Here is a 15,888-nt window from a genome sequence, read left to right on the forward strand (position 1 = left end):
CTGACCCAAGAGTTACTACCCCAAGCGTCATGAACTATTCCTCCAACGTTCTCCCATGAATCCATCTGGTTTCACTCAGATTTGCTATATGTTCTTCCAAGGTTCCCCAAACATTCCCTAACATTTGATACAAAGTTTCGCTGAGTTTGTCTGTTGTCATCTGTTCTCAGCCTCGCAGCAGCTCCGACTCTCAGCCCCCCGAAGCCTCCGACCAGCCCGGGGAGCCGGTCAGTGCCGAGGCTGACGTCCAGCTCTCCCCGCTGGGCAGCACTCAACAGGAAGTCCCCTTCACAGAGGTCCATGCCCAGCTAGCTCCAGCTGAGCACGAAGAGAAAGAAGACGAGGAGCTAAAGGAGGAGGTGAAGGAGGAGGAGGTAAAAGAGGAGGAAGAGGAGGAGGAGCAGAGGAGAGGTGAGGAAGTGGAGGCAGATCTGTCGGTGGTTTCAGAGGGAGTCAGTCAGGAGTACGCTCTTTCCTGCACCTTACCTCAGGAGGAGAGAGGAGCAGAGAGAGGAGCAGAGAGAGGAGCAGAGGAGGAGGAGACCTAGACACTCATTAATATTCAGATTCATGGAGATTCGTTAACAGTAAAACAGATCTGAACAGATGATTAAAGGAGCAGTTCCACACGTTCCTGAGTGCTCAGACTGACAGTCACAGTACATGTGGAACTGTTCCTTTAAAGATGACTGATCCCCCCCCCCCCCCCCCCCCCCACACACACACACACACACACACACACACACACACACACACACACATACACAAACACAGTTCAGACCTGCTCTTTCTCGTAAAAATGAGTTTTAGGTCAAAGTTTGAATGAAGTCGAAGAATTTTAACTTTTAATTCTTCAGCTGATCTGAAAACCTAAAACTTCCAAACAAGAGATTCAGCGTCTTTACTGGAGAACATTTATTTTTATGTTAAACGTTCTTTTAAGTTTCCTTTAAATGTTTAATCTTCTTCTACAACGATATAAACATAACTAATGATCAATAATCAATAACCTTACAGTAACACTTCTATCAGTGGAACCCAACTGAAAGTCTGAACCTGTTGATCATCCTGACGAGGTTCTCACACAGAACTCTGGGATTACTGAGGGAAACATGGTGCTAAACAGAACCCTGAAAACACAGAAATTCCTCTAGTGTTGTTCTCCCTGATACACTGTGGAATACTTCCCAGAAAGTTTTAAAATGTTCCACTTTATTCCTCTAACAAGTTCCTCTGAGGTTCCTCTAAGATTCACCTAGTTCCTCAAAGTTCCTACTTGCATTTTCGAAGGTTCTACCACGATTTCCTTAACATTCCCTTAAAGTCCCCTCTGGTTCCTCCAAGGTTCCCCTAAGATCCCCATATGATTCCTTAAACATTCCACCTGGGATCCACCATTTCTTCATTGATTATGATGTTTGATTTCCAGTGATCAATAAGTGATCAGTTTAGATCAACAGTCTTTGAATTAACCACACTGACGTATTAATAAGTGTAACAGTGATGTGAAACTGATCAAACACTTTGATCTGGTTCAAAGTTGCTTTTTTTTCTTTGTTTTTCTTGTTTTTGAACAAAAATAGAAATGTTCTGCTGCCAAAGATCACTTCCTGTTTGACTTCTGTTACCTGTCAGTCATCCGACAGGTGTGTGACATTCACCTGAACAATAAAGTCCAGTGTAACCACCTGTCTGTTTCCTGCCTGTCATTGGAGCGTTGTTGCTGAGTTTGGACTGTTGGTTGTTGTAATGCAGTTATTATCATCATTGTTATCATTATTATTGTTATTGTTATTATTATTGTTGATGTGTCAGCAGCAGGTTGAAGCTGTCCACAGGCTACAGGCTCAAGTATTTGTGCAACATGAACACATTTACTTCACAGTGTTCCTTGGTTCTGCTCACACAGCTGAGAGTTTACAACAAATCATCATGTTTCATTTAAAATCTGAAACCGAACAGAACAGACGAGTGCTGTCCAATGCTCACCTTGTTTATATTTATGATTATAATAGGTTTCATTTAAATAATAATAATAATAACTATTATTATTATTATTATTATTATTATTATTATTATTATTATTATTATTATTATTATCATATTTGTAATAATATTCCTAATAATTTTAATATGCTTCATACTTTATAATAATATGTTGTATATTTATAGTAATGATATGTTTAATCTTTACAATAACATGTGTCATATTTGTTATATTATGATTTATTATCTGAGGTGTTGACCGGCCTGTCAGAATAATCTTTCAGTGTTGATGACCTGACGCACTTTTTACAGTGTGTTTCAGGATCAATAACTATTCAGATCTTTAGATTAGATCAATAACTCCCCTCAGTGTGAGTGTGTCACCTCCTGCTGGACGATCACTGACTCTTCTTCTGCTTCAGTAATATTTGACTGTATTTTAATCTCTTTGTAATCTGATTAGAATAAAACTGATTATTAATAATCATTTTTCTCAGCAGGTGAGTTACTTCAGAAGAAAATCTCTAAAGTGAACAATGTTTCATATTTTTACTATTCTACTTTATTCTGTTGTTTATTTATTGGTGTAAATCTTTGTTGTTGTTAATGTTTGAAGTCACTTGTGTGACTAAAATACATGTTTTAGTTTAGTATTATTATTATTATTATTATTATTATCATTATTATCATTATTATTATCATAACTATACTAACTTCGAACCTAAAGTTCTTTTTAAAAACAGAACCTTTACAGAACCACACGTGTTCTTTACTGAACCTGCTGTAAGACGCATAGGAACATAGGAGCACTGAGTGAAGTTTTCTGAATGAAGTTTGGTTTGACCTTTGACCTCTGCTGTCTCTGTGAAGGGAGGGGGTGGGGCCAGGAGTGGGGTGTTCTCCTCAGGAGCCAATAGGATGGTTCACCGATGGGGCTTGTAACCAATGACCAATAGAATTTCAGAGGGCGTGGCCTGACACGTCACTCCACACACACTGTGTGGTATTCATTCGTACTGCTGAGTCTGAGCACATACTTCTACTTCAGAATACTACCAGAGTACTCCACGTGGTACTTCAGCTTTTCCAGTACTACATCCTGCTGCTCCTCCTGCTCCGCCTCTTCTTCTTCTTCTTCTTCTTCTTCTTCTTCTTCTACTACATCAGATGGACTCACTGGCGCCCCCAGGACTCTCTCTGGTTTCTGTCCTGTCTCTGTTAGCATGTAGCATCCAGGTGTTAGCAGCAGCCCTGCTAACACTCAGGTATGGGGGGCGGAGCTCTGCAGAGGACAGGTGGATTCTACTGTGGCTCTTCTATGATGTCATCGTCCACCTGACGCTGGTATGACCAATCAGTATGTCAGTTTCATATGTCTTTGTCTTCACTCAGTTATGATTTGGATGTTTTGTCATTGTTTTTGTTTGTTTGTCGTTTGTCCTCAGGAGGGTTCGTTAGTCTACATGTCTCTGGTTGTTTATTGTTTGTCGTTTGTCCTCAGGAGGGTCCATTTGTCTACATGTCTCTGGTTGTTTATTGTTTGTCGTTTGTCCTCAGGAGGGTCCGTTTGTCTACATGTCTCTGGTTGTTTATTGTTTGTCCTCAGGAAGGTCTGTATGTCTACATGTCTCTGGTTGTTTATTGTTTGTTGTTTGTCCTCAGGAGGGTCTGTATGTCTACATGTCTCTGGTTGTTTATTGTTTGTCCTCAGGAGGGTCCGTTTGTCTATATGTCTCTGGTTGTTTATTGTTTATTGTTTGTCCTCAGGAGGGTCCCTTTGTCTACATGTCTCTGGTTGTTTATTGTTTGTTGTTTGTCCTCAGGAGGGTCCGTTTGTCTACATGTCTCTGGTTGGGACGGTGGAGACGTCGGAGGGTCCGCTGGCTGAACTCTGTGAGTATTTCTACTCTCTGATACTTTGTTCTATACTACACAGTACATCATTAAAGAAGGACATGTTGTACTTTTATTGCACTACATTAATCTGACAGACAGCTGCAGATATTTTAACTGCCTCTTCCACTACCTGTCTCTCTGCCTGTCTGTCTGTCTGTCCACCTGTCTGTCTGTGTCTCTCCACCTGTCTGTCTGTGTCTCCACCCGTCTGTCTGTGTCTCCACCTGTCTGTCTGTCTGTCTGTAGGGAGGGAGTACGGTAAAGCTGACAGTCGTTGGCTGATTTCTGATCCAACGATCGTTTCCATCGAGATTCTGACCGTCGTCCTCGACTCTCTGCTCGCTCTGCTGCTCATACACGCAGTACTGAAGGACAAGTACTACAGGTAATACTGAAGGACAGGTACTACAGGTAATACTGAAGGACAGGTAATACAGGTAATACTGAAGGACAAGTACTACAGGTAATACTGAAGGACAGGTACTACAGGTAATACTGAAGGACAAGTACTACAGGTAATACTGAAGGACAGGTACTACAGGTAATACAGAAGGACAGGTTATACAGGTAATACTGAAGGACATGTACTACAGGTAATACTGAAGGACAGGTACTACAGGTAATACTGAAGGACAGGTAATACAGGTAATACTGAAGGACAGGTACTACAGGTAATACTGAAGGACAAGTACTACAGGTAATACTGAAGGACAGGTACTACAGGTAATACTGAAGGACAAGTACTACAGGTAATACTGAAGGACAAGTACTACAGGTAATACTGAAGGACAGGTACTACAGGTAATACTGAAGGACAGGTTATACAAGTAATACTCAGTGACAGGTACTACAGGTAATTGTTTGTTTACAGACACGTCCTGTGTTGTTTGTTTGTTTACAGACACTTCCTGTATTGTTTGTTTGTTTACAGACACTTCCTGTATTGTTTGTTGTTTGTTTACAGACTCTTGCTGTATTCCTTTGTTGTTTGTTTGTTTGTTTACAGACACTTCCTGTATTCCTTTGTCATTTGTTTGTTTGTTTACAGACACTTCCTGTATTGTTTGTTGTTTGTTTACAGACACTTCCTGTATTGTTTGTTGTTTGTTTACAGACACTTGCTGTATTCCTTTGTTGTTTGTTTGTTTGTTTACAGACACTTCCTGTATTGTTTGTTGTTTGTTTACAGACACTTCCTGTATTGTTTGTTGTTTGTTTACAGACACTTCCTGTATTGCTTTGTCATTTGTTTGTTTGTTTATAGACACTTGCTGCAGGTGGCTTTGAGCGTGTGTGAGCTGTACGGTGGCTGGATGACCTTCTGTCCTGATTGGCTGATAGGCAGTCCTCACCTGGACACGTCCAGCCGGCTCCACCTGTGGGTCTACCTGGTCTTCTTTAATGGGCTCTGGGTCCTGGTCCCGGTTCTGCTGCTGATCCAGTCCTGGCTCTCTCTGAGGAGACTGCACGCACTGAGACCAGACGACCACAACGTAAACAGGAAGAAGATGTAAACTGATTGACTGACCGCCTATCAATCAGCGTTATTGATCCTGTCATGTCTACACTGATTGGTGGACATTCAAAGGGGCGGTTCAGTGACAGAAACCACTGTGATTGATCAATGTATTGATCTCTGAACTGAAATGAACATTACAACTCATCAGTGATCAATTTTGTCTCCTGATGACTGAAATCTGACGTCCTCGTCTTCAGTTCAACACCTCAACTCAAAGTCCTGACACCTTCTCCATCAACAAGTGAAAACATTTAATCCACTTTCAGATTCATTTATTCATCAGAACAAACAGGCTGACTGTTACCAGGCAGATGTTAAAATACTGCACTCTGATTCGCTGAAAAAACAACAACAATGTTTTACTGCAATTTTAAAGAGTTGAACCAGAAGAAAATCCATGAAACAAACCTTTAACCCTCCTCAGAGTTCAATTATCAAACAGCACAAATTCACATCTTTAAGATTTATTATTCAATCTGTACAGGCCGTCACTCAGGATTAATAATTAATAATTAAAGTCCTCCTCCTCCTCCTCCTCCTCCTCTCAGCTCTTCTTGATCAGTTTGCTGACAGACATGAAGGCCTGTTGGAGGCCAAGTCCCTTCAGAGCGCTGCAGGCCTGAATCTCCCACAGCCGGTCGCTGTAACTGTTCAGATCCAGCTGCCTGGAGACCTGAGGGGAGTTAGAGGGGGAGGAAGAGGATGGTTTTAGAAGACGAAGAGGAGGAAACAAGAATCAGCTCCTCTCTGCTCTGACTGGGTGTTTTAATATAAAGACTTTCTCTGACTGCAGCCGATTTATTTCAGTACTTGGTTTGTCTGGACTGAGTTCCACTGGTCTGTGAGGAGCTGATGTGGAGAACGTGGGTTGAGGTTTCCTACCTCTCGTATGGTCATGGAGTTTGGGAGGTCCTTCTTGTTTGCCAGAACCATCAGAGGAATTCCTCGTAACTTCTCATCACCTAGAACCTTCTTCAGGGCTTTCTGCGCCTCCGGCATCCGGGTCGGATCACTGCTGTCCACCACGAACACCAGAGCCTTACAGTCATCCAGGTAGAACCTGAGGATTAATCACCGGTCTTCCATGTATCACTTTTGTTTGTTTGTTTGTTTGTTTGTGTTGTGGGGGTTCCTTACCTCCAGTTGGGTCTCATGCTCTTCTGTCCGCCGACGTCCCACACAGTCAGAGACGTCTTCTTGTCCAGGTCCAGAGTTCCCACGTTGAATCCGATGGTCGGAGATGTTTCCATCACCTTCAGGTTCACAGAGGACCACAGACTGTTAACATGCAGTTCATGGCCGACATGATGTATTTACCTGTTCAGAGGAGTCTCACCTGTCCTGTCAGCAGTCTGGCCAGCAGGGTCGACTTTCCAGCTGAGTCTAAACCCATCACGATCACCTGAACACACAGACACACCTGTTCAGGTTCTGTTTGTATCAGAGGCTGTTTAGACCTGGTGCCTGACCTCCATGTGCGTCACTGTAAATGACATGTTTGGTTTCTGTTACCCTGCCAACCTGTTTCAACTCCAACCACTGAACCAGTCACACAACATCACCAGACTCCCTTAACAAATGTAGTGATTTACAGAGTGGTTGAGTTAAAACAAACTTTCTAACGTAGTGAAACTCTGTCTCTGACAGATTCTGAATCATTGTCTCCTTCTTGTAAATTCAGCATTAAATGAAAACAGTAAGTTGTGTGTTTCCTTGTAGAAAGTGTCAGTTTGTGGCAGCATGGCTGCACCAGCCTGTCTGCTTCTGTGTCTAAAGTGCTAAAGTCTGACCTGCCAACATGTAGCAGCTGTTTGAACACACTGTTTACACTGATTTCACCATTTACACTCAATTTATGAAAGAAGAAACATTTTATTGATCTAAACATGTCACATTTTACAGATACACTAAACAGTAACCAGTATAGGCGACTTCTTTGTCCCCAGACTCCCTTAACAAATGTGTCAGTTTAGTGAGTTGTTGAGTTGGAGACACTTTATAAACTGTGTGAAACTCTGTCTCTGACTGATTCTGACTTATTTGTTCCTTCTTGTGAATTCAGCAAATGTTCTACATGAACTTCTTTCTGTCTTTGAGTAGAAACATGGAGTCTGTTTGTCCCAGTGATGGACGGGTTTGTTTCATGTAGAGCAGGAAGTGACATCACATCACAGGTGGTCACTCGGAAACAGGTTAATGCAGCTGTGAACTGACTGACTGAGAGCTGAACACTCAGGTACCAGTTCTGAACCGGGCCTCAGAGACTCGTTAACTCATCCACAACAAACTACATGACAACATGTAATGAACACTGAAAACATTAAAGTGCTGCTGATGAAGGAATGTATTGATTGAGCCTGATGGAGGACACCTGCTTGTCAGGTGTGTTCTTCATTTACCTGAGGAGAGTTGGAGCTGTGAGCCAGACCCATCGATCTGCTTTTCTTCTTCTTTTTTAAATCCTGTTTCTTCTTCTCTCCTTTAAACAGTGTGTCTTGTCTGACAGCTCTGATAAAACTTCCCTCTGACTGATCTGAGCTCTGTGTCTGACTGAAACTCACCTGTCACATCTCTCAGGTGTGTTCAGGCTCATCAGCCAATAGGAGAACAGGTCATGTGACTGTGTGACAGGTCTGACTACATGTTTGTGTCAGAGGCAGGCGGAGTGTCTGAGGCTGCTTTCAGAAGCCCAGCCCTTCAGTTTGATGACGTCTGAATGACACAGTGTGTGTGTGTGTCTGTGTGTGTGTGTGTCTTTGTGTGTGTGTGTGTGTGTGTGTGTCTTTGTGTCTTTGTGTGTGTGTGTGTCTGTGTGTGTGTGTGTGTCTGTGTGCGTGTGTGTTTGTGCGTGTGCATTAAAGTGCTGCTGATGAAGGACGATCAGTCCATGTCAACACTGATGTTCAGGCTGAAGTGGTGTTAAAGGTTAATATGACCTTTGTTTATTGTTTGTTTCGGCCATTTTGTTCTCGTCTCTCTTTAATCTCAAACCCTTTTTCATTAACTTTAAATAAAAGATAAAGTTCAGGTATAAAAAGTGTTTGTGAACTGAAGAAGACACTGAGCTGATGGTTTGGAGGGAAACTTCACACTTTACTTTACTAATAATAATAACCATAATAATAACAATAATAACAATAATGATAGAAGAAGAAGAAGAAGAAGAAGAAGAAGAAGAAGAGGAGGAGGAGCAGGAAGAGGAGGAAGAGGAGGAGGCCTGAGTGTGTTCACTCTGAGTTGAGCTCGTGCCTGACGACTAGTAAAAAGCCGTCATCAATGGAGCTCCGACACTGTGAGTCACCATGGCAACAGGGGAGAAAACAGGAAGCAGACATTTTCTGGGAAAAAAAAGTAACACGGCCGTAATAAAAACCACTGACAGTTTTGGATGCGGTCGTCTTTTCATTTTGAATTTAACATCACTTTCTTTTATGTTAGCCTTTGAGGAAGTGGTTGAATGTTGTTCATTGTTTTATTTTATTTTATTTTATTTAAATCGGCTGAAAATGAAATATAAAAACAGTCCCACGATGGCTCCTCACTTTGGTTTTATTTCACATATTAAACAAAGTAAAAGTTTATTCAGTGGATATTTTAACTTGTAGTAGCTTTTACCACCAACAGATGCTGTTTAACACACACCTGTGTCCTAACATCACCTGTGTCCTAACATCACCTGTGTCCTAACATCACCTGTGTCCTGACATCACCTGTGTCCCACCATCACCTGTGTCCCAACATCACCTGTGTCCTAACATCACCTGTGTCCTAACATCACCTGTGTCCCAACATCACCTGTGTCCTAACATCACCTGTGTCCTAACATCACCTGTGTCCTAACATCCTGCTGAGTGGATGAACATGAGGTGGTGCTCACCTCCACCTCCACCTCCACCACGTCCGCCAGAGGCAGAGGAGCTGGTCCCGGGTCAGGTCGCTGTGTGACCGGAGGCTGAGGAGCTGGTCCCGGGTCAGGTCGCTGGGTGACCAGAGGCAGAGGAGCTGGTCCCGGGTCAGGTCGCTGGGGGACCGGAGGCAGAGGAGCTGGTCCCGGGTCAGGTCGCTGTGTGACCGGAGGCTGAGGAGCTGGTCCCGGGTCAGGTCGCTGGGTGACCAGAGGCAGAGGAGCTGGTCCCGGGTCAGGTCGCTGGGGGACCGGAGGCAGAGGAGCTGGTCCCGGGTCAGGTCGCTGTGTGACCGGAGGCTGAGGAGCTGGTCCCGGGTCAGGTCGCTGGGTGACCAGAGGCAGAGGAGCTGGTCCCGGGTCAGGTCGCTGGGTGACCGGAGGCAGAGGAGCTGGTCCCGGGTCAGGTCGCTGGGTGACCGGAGGCAGAGGAGCTGGTCCCGGGTCAGGTCGCTGGGTGACCGGAGGCAGAGGAGCTCTGGTTCTGGCTGGAAGGTGATCGATTAACCTGCCAAGTGATTAAAAAAACAAGAGGATGGTTCAGATCTGAGAGACGTCAGCGATGACGTGTGGCCTGATACTCGCTGTGCGGCCGGAGGATATAAAGACGGACTGATGAGCGGTACTGTTCGGTTCGGTCCTCGTCAGGGAGAGACAGCTCATCTAAATTAATCTAAATTCTCCTCCTGGTGTAAAACTGAATTATTTCTGCTTCAACATGCTCGGACTGAAGGAGAGGACAGCCGCTGTCAGGCAGCTCCTCACACTCAGGGTTTCTTCAGGTAAACCTGCCGGTGAGCAGGTGAGTTCACAGAGTCAGTACCGCAGAAACAGACCCAGAGTCTAAGGTACCGCTCTTTCTGGACCTGAAGACTCAGAGTTTCTCTCATCTCAGGGTTCACACACTCAGGGTTTTCACTAAAGCTGCTTTCTGAAACGGGCCCCAGGACAGATAAATACACATTGAACTAATGTGAGTTCATCTGTGTTTTACTGTTTGTGTTTGTTGTTGATCACTTAACAAAGTTTTGTTTGTACACAACTTAAAGGGAACATTTTGTATCACCATCTTTTAATCTATTGTCTATAATTATTGTTTAAAAGAGAATATTAAAATGTGTGTTTGTGTCACTCAGCTGATGACAGGTCATACCGCCTCTGTCCACAGGGGGCGTCTCAAGCAACACAAACCAGCAGCTGCTTCTAAAGATCCTGATTCAAATCAAATAAATGTAATTAAGTTAAATTAAACAGACCTCCGGTTTCAGTGCTGTTGTTCTAGACACAAATAAAATAGAGTAAAGTCAACATCAGTTTATTGTTTTGTAATTTAGAAGAGATTTAATGTTGAACAGAAACAAACTGAGCCTCCATGCTGTGCTTTTACAGCCTGAACTTTATTCTGAAACGTTTCTTTTACAGCCTGAACTTTATTCTGAAACGTTTCTTTTACAGCCTGAACTTTATTCTGAAACGTTTCTTTTACAGCCTGAACTTTATTCTGAAACGTTTCTTTTACAGCCTGAACTTTATTCTGAAACGTTTCTTTTACAGCCTGAACTTTATTCTGAAACGTTTCTTTTACAGCCTGAACTTTATTCTGAAACGTTTCTTTTACAGCCTGAACTTTATTCTGAAATGTTTCTTTTACAGCCTGAACTTTATTCTGAAACGTTTCTTTTACAGCCTGAACTTTATTCTGAAATGTTTCTTTTACAGCCTGAACTTTATTCTGAAACGTTTCTTTTACAGCCTGAACTTTATTCTGAAATGTTTCTTCTTCTTCTTCTTCACTTCAGTCTGAGTTTCACTGTGAATCAGTCTTCCTCCTCCTCCTCCTCCTCCTCCTCTTCCTCTTCCTCTTCCTCCTCTTCCTTTTCTTCCTGCTCCTCTTCTTTCTCCTCCTCCTCTTCCTTCTCCTCCTCCCCCTCCTCCTTCTCTTCCTCCTCCTCCTCATCCTCTTCCACCTCTTCCTGCTCCTCTTGTTCCTCCTCCTCTTCCCTCTCTTCCTCCTCCTCCTCCTCCCCTCCTCTTCCTCCTCCTCCTCCCCTCCACCTCTTCCTCCTCCTCCTCCTCCTCTTCCTCCTCCTCTTCCTCCTCTTCCTTTTCTTCCTGCTCCTCTTCTTTCTCCTCCTCCTCTTCCTTCTCCTCCTCCCCCTCCTCCTTCTCTTCTTCCTCCTCCTCCTCCTCCTCTTCCACCTCTTCCTGCTCCTCTTGTTCCTCCTCCTCTTCCCTCTCTTCCCCCTCCTCCTCCTCCTCCTCCTCCTCCCCCCCTCCTCCCCTCCTCCTCCTCCACCCCCCTCCCCCCTCCCCTCCTCCTCCTCTTCCCTCTCTTCCTCCTCCTCCTCCTCCTCTTCCTGCTCCTCTTCTTTCTCCTCCTTCCCCCCTCCTCTTCTTCCTCCTCCTCCTCCCCTCCCCTCCACTTCTTTCTTCTTCTTCTTCTTCTTCTTTCTCCTCCTCCTCCTCCTCCTCTTCCCTCTCTTCCCCCTCCACTTCTTTCTCCTCCTCCTCCTCCCCCCCCTCCTCCCCTCCTCCTCCTCCTCTTCTTCCCCCTCCTCTTCCTCCCCCCTCCTCCTCCTCCTCCTCTTCCCTCTCTCCCTCCCCCCCTCCTTCCCTCCTCCTCCCCCCCTCCTCCCCTCCTCCTCCTCCTCCTCCTCCCCTCCACTTCTTTCTTCTTCTTCTTCTTCTTCTTCTTCTTCTTCTTCTTCTTCTTCTTTCTCCTCCTCCTCCTCCTCCTCTTCCCTCTCTCCCCCCTCCTCCCCTCCTCTTTCTCCTCCTCCTCCTCCTCCTCTTCCCTCTCTCCCTCCCCCCCTCCTTCCCTCCTCCCCCCCCCTCCCCTCCTCTTTCTCCTCCTCCTCCTCCTCTTCCCTCTCTCCCTCCCCCCCTCCTCCCCTCCTCCTCCTCCTCCTCCAGGTCGGCGCTGAGGAGGAGGGGTCTGTCTCCGGGTATAAAGGCGGCTCTTCCCGCCTCCTCCGTCCTTCTTCTCGCTCCTCCGGCGGCTCCTTGCTCCTCTCCGCTCCTCTCCTCGCGGATCTCCTTCATCATGGGCTTCGGTGACCTGAAATCTTCCTCCGGCCTCAAAGTGCTGAACGACTTCCTGTCGGACCGCAGCTACATCGAGGGGTGAGTAGTTCGTCCCGCCGCAGGAGGAGCTCAGACTCCGGCAGAGACGAGCTGCAGCTGCCGGCGGCGCGGCCATCTTGGCTCCGCTGAGCTAACGGTGGCTAACAGTTAGCTGACAGCTGACAGACTGCTCGTGGCGCTCAGAGCTGAAATATAAAGTGAGCACGTGGACACGAAGCTGCAGAAAGTGTCCGCTTCAGTGTGACAGGTGTGAACTGAGTGTAGCGAGGTTACAGGTAGCTTCATGCTAACAGCACATGGTGCTAACATGGTGCTAACATGCTAACTGACTCCATGTTGTTACGTGTCTCATGAAGCGTGAAGACACTGAACACTGTCAGACACCAAACCTGCTGCTGCTGTTGTTGTTATTGTTGTTATTATTATTATTATTGTTATTATTATTTCGTCTGTCAATGATTTTATTAACTGGCTTGTTTCACAGCAAATACAACTTTGACATTTTAATGATCATCAGACAGCTTCTGATAAACGTGTCAGTTACATTAATAACAAAGTTAAAGTATCTATCAGTTATTTGTGTGTGTGTGTGTGTGTGTGTGTGTGTGTGTGTGTGTGTGTGTGTGTTGAGAGCAAAGACAACTGACCACACAGCTGCTGTGATACTTCCCGTGTGTGTGTGTCCAAATTCAGGGGCTGCATCTTTCACGGACGCGGCCTTTGCGGCCCACGGAGGCCGGGTCCTTCAGAGACCTTGAAGGCCTCGTCCACCTGTTAAATGGGACGGTCCAGCCGTCAGAGTGTTTCCTGGTTGCGTCACCAGGTGTTCGTGCATTAAAGTCTGTTTTGGTTCAAATCTATCAAACGTGTACATTTGTGTGTACAATGAGTCAAATCTAAATTGAATGATCAACATTACAAAATAAACATTAACCCATTGGTGAATAACAGCTATGTTTACCACAGCATCACCAGCGTCACGTATTTTAACTGAAAGTTAAACTTTGGAGGTTTTATAGTCTCTTGTAGTTTAACATATCTGGCGTTGGATGTTCAAATGAGTAAAAACCGAGTATAAACCCATTACTTAAATTTAAATGTCATGTCTGCGCCACTTGATGTCGCCATTTTTTTTCTTGCTTCCTCTTCTGTTTCGGGACTGAGCGGTGCGCAAAGGATCTTGGGATATGTGAGGCCGCGAAGGACAGTAGCGGTGCGTCCTCCTAAACGAGGGAAGAGAAGGCTGCATTTGAAGGAGCCTTCGCATTTGGACGGCCTTCATGCAGCGTTGTGACGTAATTGGCCTTCAAATGCGTCCTTCGAAGGCTGCAGCCCCTGAATTTGGACTGTGTGTGTTGATGACATACTTCCTGTCCTCAGGTGTGTGTGTGTGTGTGTTGATGACATACTTCCTGTCCTCAGGTACGTCCCCTCCCAGGCTGATGTGGCAGTCTTCGACGCAATCTCAGCCGCACCTTCTGCAGACCTGTGCCACGCCCTCCGCTGGTACAACCACATGAAGTCGTACCAGAGCCAGAAGAACAGGTGAGGAAGGTGATGGTGGGTGGGTGTGCGTGCGTGCGTGCGTGCGTGCGTGTGCGGTCAGTGATGAAGCCCCACTTCCTGCTGTGTCAGTCTTCCAGGTGTGAAGAAGCCTCTGGGTCAGTACGGCCCTGCAGGTGTGGCAGACACCACCTCAGGCTCCGGCCCCGCCTCAAAGGACGATGATGACGATGACATCGACCTGTTCGGCTCAGACGACGAGGTGATGTCACAGTGATGTCATCACCATATAAAATATGTTCAGGTCGTATTTATCTGAATTATTCCCTGATCTGTGTGTTGCAGGAAGACGCCGAGGCTGCCAGGCTGAAGGAGGAGCGTCTGGCAGAGTACGCCGCCAAGAAGGCCAAGAGTAAGTGACATCACACTGATGACATCACACTGACAGCCAATCACAGCACTGTGGTACAGTACTGATGAGCGGGCAGCAGTGAGGATCACGTGACTGACGGGAAGCTTCCTTATAGGTCAGAGTTGCCGTCTGTGGCTGATAAACCAATCAGATTTCTTGACTGTGAATCTCTGCTCCCTGATTGGCCGACTCTTCATGATGATTAACCTATCACCATCTTTCGGCTGACTGCCTGATGGACACCTTATTCATTCACCTGAGAGAGTCTCTGACTTCCTGTTAGTGCTACAGAGTGGTTTCCATGGTATTAACTTGTCCCTCTCCCCCTCAGAGCCCACCCTCATCGCCAAATCTTCAATTCTATTGGACGTCAAACCTTGGGACGACGAGACGGACATGGCCAAGCTGGAGGAGTGTGTGCGCAGTGTTCAGATGGAGGGGCTGGTCTGGGGACAGTGTAAGTGAACGACACTGGGATCAGGAGCTGTTTGTATTTTGCTGACTGACATGTGTCAACATTTCTTTTTATATATTTGAATGTAAAGTTTGAGTCTGAAGATGTTTGTTTTTTTTTAGACGTTCTGATGAGAACGTGGGAAATGACAGAACTCTGATCAGTTACTGTTATTAGGACTGATTATCGATTGATCTGTGCAGACTTGATGATGATCTAACTCACCATCTTTCGGCTGAACATGAGATGAAACTTTCTGATCTGAAAACTCTGCAGAGACCAGTCAAAGGTCCTGACTGATTATTGATTATTGATCAGTTATCTAATGATGATTTTGTTTCTGTAGCTAAACTAGTCCCGGTGGGTTACGGCATCAAGAAACTGCAGATCGGCTGTGTGGTCGAAGACGACAAGGTGAGCACGTTTACCTGTGGTAAACCTTTTTTAAATCTACGGAAGATTATGGAGAATTTTAAAACCTGTGAAAGTGTGTTTCCCTCTAACCTGCCTGTTTGTCCCTGTGTGCCATCTGTCAGGTGGGCACAGACATCCTGGAGGAAAAGATCACAGCCTTCGAGGACTTTGTTCAGTCGATGGACGTCGCTGCTTTCAACAAGATCTAAACACAACAAACATGACGTTTTTAATAAAAAGCACTTGAAGAGAAAACAGTCGCTGGTGTCTGATGCTTATTTTCTACCCACAGTTAAACCTTTCAGTCTGAGATCAGGGAATAGTTCTGATGTTGTAACCTGGAGGGATTATTATTATTATTATTATTATTATTATTATTATTATTATTATTATTATTATTATTTTTTTTTTTTTTGAGGTAAAATATTTTTCTACTCATTTAGAAACACTTCTTCAGTCTGTTTCTCTTCACTGCCATCAGTCAAACTCTAATGTGTTGCATCATAAAAACACCTGGATCCACATGTTGACATTTGTTAAACTTATCATTTATCCCTGTTGTCACTAAAAAAAACCCGCTGATGTCCCTGTAAAAACCCGCTGATGTCCCTGTAAAAACCCGCTGATGTCCCTGTATAAACCCGCTCATGTCCCTGTAAAAACCCGCTCATGTCCCTGTAAAAACCCGCTCATGTCCCGGTATAAACCCGCTCATG

General features: G+C 45.1%; 4 protein-coding genes across 5 annotated transcripts in view; 3 read left to right on the forward strand and 1 right to left on the reverse strand.

Annotated features, from left to right (window-relative positions):
• The window catches only part of cavin2b (caveolae associated protein 2b), a 7,709-nt gene extending 6,020 nt beyond the window's left edge, over nucleotides 1-1,689 (forward strand). The window contains exon 6 of the mRNA XM_073462162.1: nucleotides 171-1,689. Within this exon, the coding sequence (XP_073318263.1) occupies nucleotides 171-548 (378 nt within the window). The 3' untranslated portion in view covers nucleotides 549-1,689. The remainder of the gene's footprint in view (nucleotides 1-170) is intronic.
• Nucleotides 1,690-3,028: 1,339 nt separating this feature from the next.
• ebpl (EBP like) lies at nucleotides 3,029-7,933 on the forward strand. Its single transcript, XM_073462163.1, has 4 exons — nucleotides 3,029-3,330; nucleotides 3,810-3,879; nucleotides 4,129-4,267; nucleotides 5,147-7,933. The coding sequence occupies exons 1-4, from the start codon at nucleotides 3,154-3,156 to the stop codon at nucleotides 5,394-5,396; spliced, it is 636 nt and encodes a 211-aa protein (XP_073318264.1). The 5' UTR covers nucleotides 3,029-3,153; the 3' UTR covers nucleotides 5,397-7,933.
• Nucleotides 5,850-7,907, reverse strand: arl11 (ADP-ribosylation factor-like 11). Of its 2 annotated transcripts, none has more exons than XM_073462164.1 (5): nucleotides 7,801-7,907; nucleotides 6,738-6,803; nucleotides 6,539-6,654; nucleotides 6,284-6,461; nucleotides 5,850-6,074 (listed from the first exon to the last, which is right to left on the reverse strand). In XM_073462164.1, exons 1-5 carry the CDS (start codon nucleotides 7,831-7,833, stop codon nucleotides 5,946-5,948), a joined length of 522 nt encoding a protein of 173 aa, XP_073318265.1. In that variant the 5' UTR covers nucleotides 7,834-7,907; the 3' UTR covers nucleotides 5,850-5,945. The 2 variants fall into 2 exon arrangements, with proteins under 2 accessions (XP_073318265.1, XP_073318266.1); XM_073462165.1 differs by having other exon boundaries at nucleotides 6,738-6,884; nucleotides 7,801-7,901.
• Nucleotides 7,934-12,284: 4,351 nt separating the features above from the next.
• eef1b2 (eukaryotic translation elongation factor 1 beta 2) lies at nucleotides 12,285-15,429 on the forward strand. The gene is made up of 7 exons (XM_073462335.1): nucleotides 12,285-12,428; nucleotides 13,812-13,934; nucleotides 14,025-14,154; nucleotides 14,238-14,304; nucleotides 14,636-14,761; nucleotides 15,105-15,172; nucleotides 15,295-15,429. Exons 1-7 carry the CDS (start codon nucleotides 12,349-12,351, stop codon nucleotides 15,379-15,381), a joined length of 681 nt encoding a protein of 226 aa, XP_073318436.1. The 5' UTR covers nucleotides 12,285-12,348; the 3' UTR covers nucleotides 15,382-15,429.
• Nucleotides 15,430-15,888: the final 459 nt, after the last annotated feature.

This window comes from Pagrus major, chromosome 24 (genome assembly GCF_040436345.1).
Source record: "Pagrus major chromosome 24, Pma_NU_1.0".
In the NCBI taxonomy this organism is placed as follows: domain Eukaryota; kingdom Metazoa; phylum Chordata; class Actinopteri; order Spariformes; family Sparidae; genus Pagrus; species Pagrus major.

Excerpts from the sequence above, each read along its gene's own strand:
- ebpl (XM_073462163.1), top strand. The coding sequence starts at position 3,154 with ATGGACTCACTGGCGCCCCCAGGACTCTCTCTGGTTTCTGTCCTGTCT. Across the intron at positions 3,331-3,809 it reads TCATCGTCCACCTGACGCTG|GAGGGTCCGTTTGTCTACAT; the intron begins GTATGACCAATC and ends GTTTGTCCTCAG. Across the intron at positions 4,268-5,146 it reads CTGAAGGACAAGTACTACAG|ACACTTGCTGCAGGTGGCTT; the intron begins GTAATACTGAAG and ends GTTTGTTTATAG.
- arl11 (XM_073462164.1), bottom strand. The coding sequence starts at position 7,833 with ATGGGTCTGGCTCACAGCTCCAACTCTCCTCAG. Across the intron at positions 6,655-6,737 it reads CCAGACTGCTGACAGGACAG|GTGATGGAAACATCTCCGAC; the intron begins GTGAGACTCCTC and ends GTGAACCTGAAG. Across the intron at positions 6,075-6,283 it reads ACTCCATGACCATACGAGAG|GTCTCCAGGCAGCTGGATCT; the intron begins GTAGGAAACCTC and ends AACTCCCCTCAG.
- eef1b2 (XM_073462335.1), top strand. The coding sequence starts at position 12,349 with ATGGGCTTCGGTGACCTGAAATCTTCCTCCGGCCTCAAAGTGCTGAAC. Across the intron at positions 12,429-13,811 it reads GACCGCAGCTACATCGAGGG|GTACGTCCCCTCCCAGGCTG; the intron begins GTGAGTAGTTCG and ends TCCTGTCCTCAG. Across the intron at positions 14,305-14,635 it reads CGCCGCCAAGAAGGCCAAGA|AGCCCACCCTCATCGCCAAA; the intron begins GTAAGTGACATC and ends TCTCCCCCTCAG.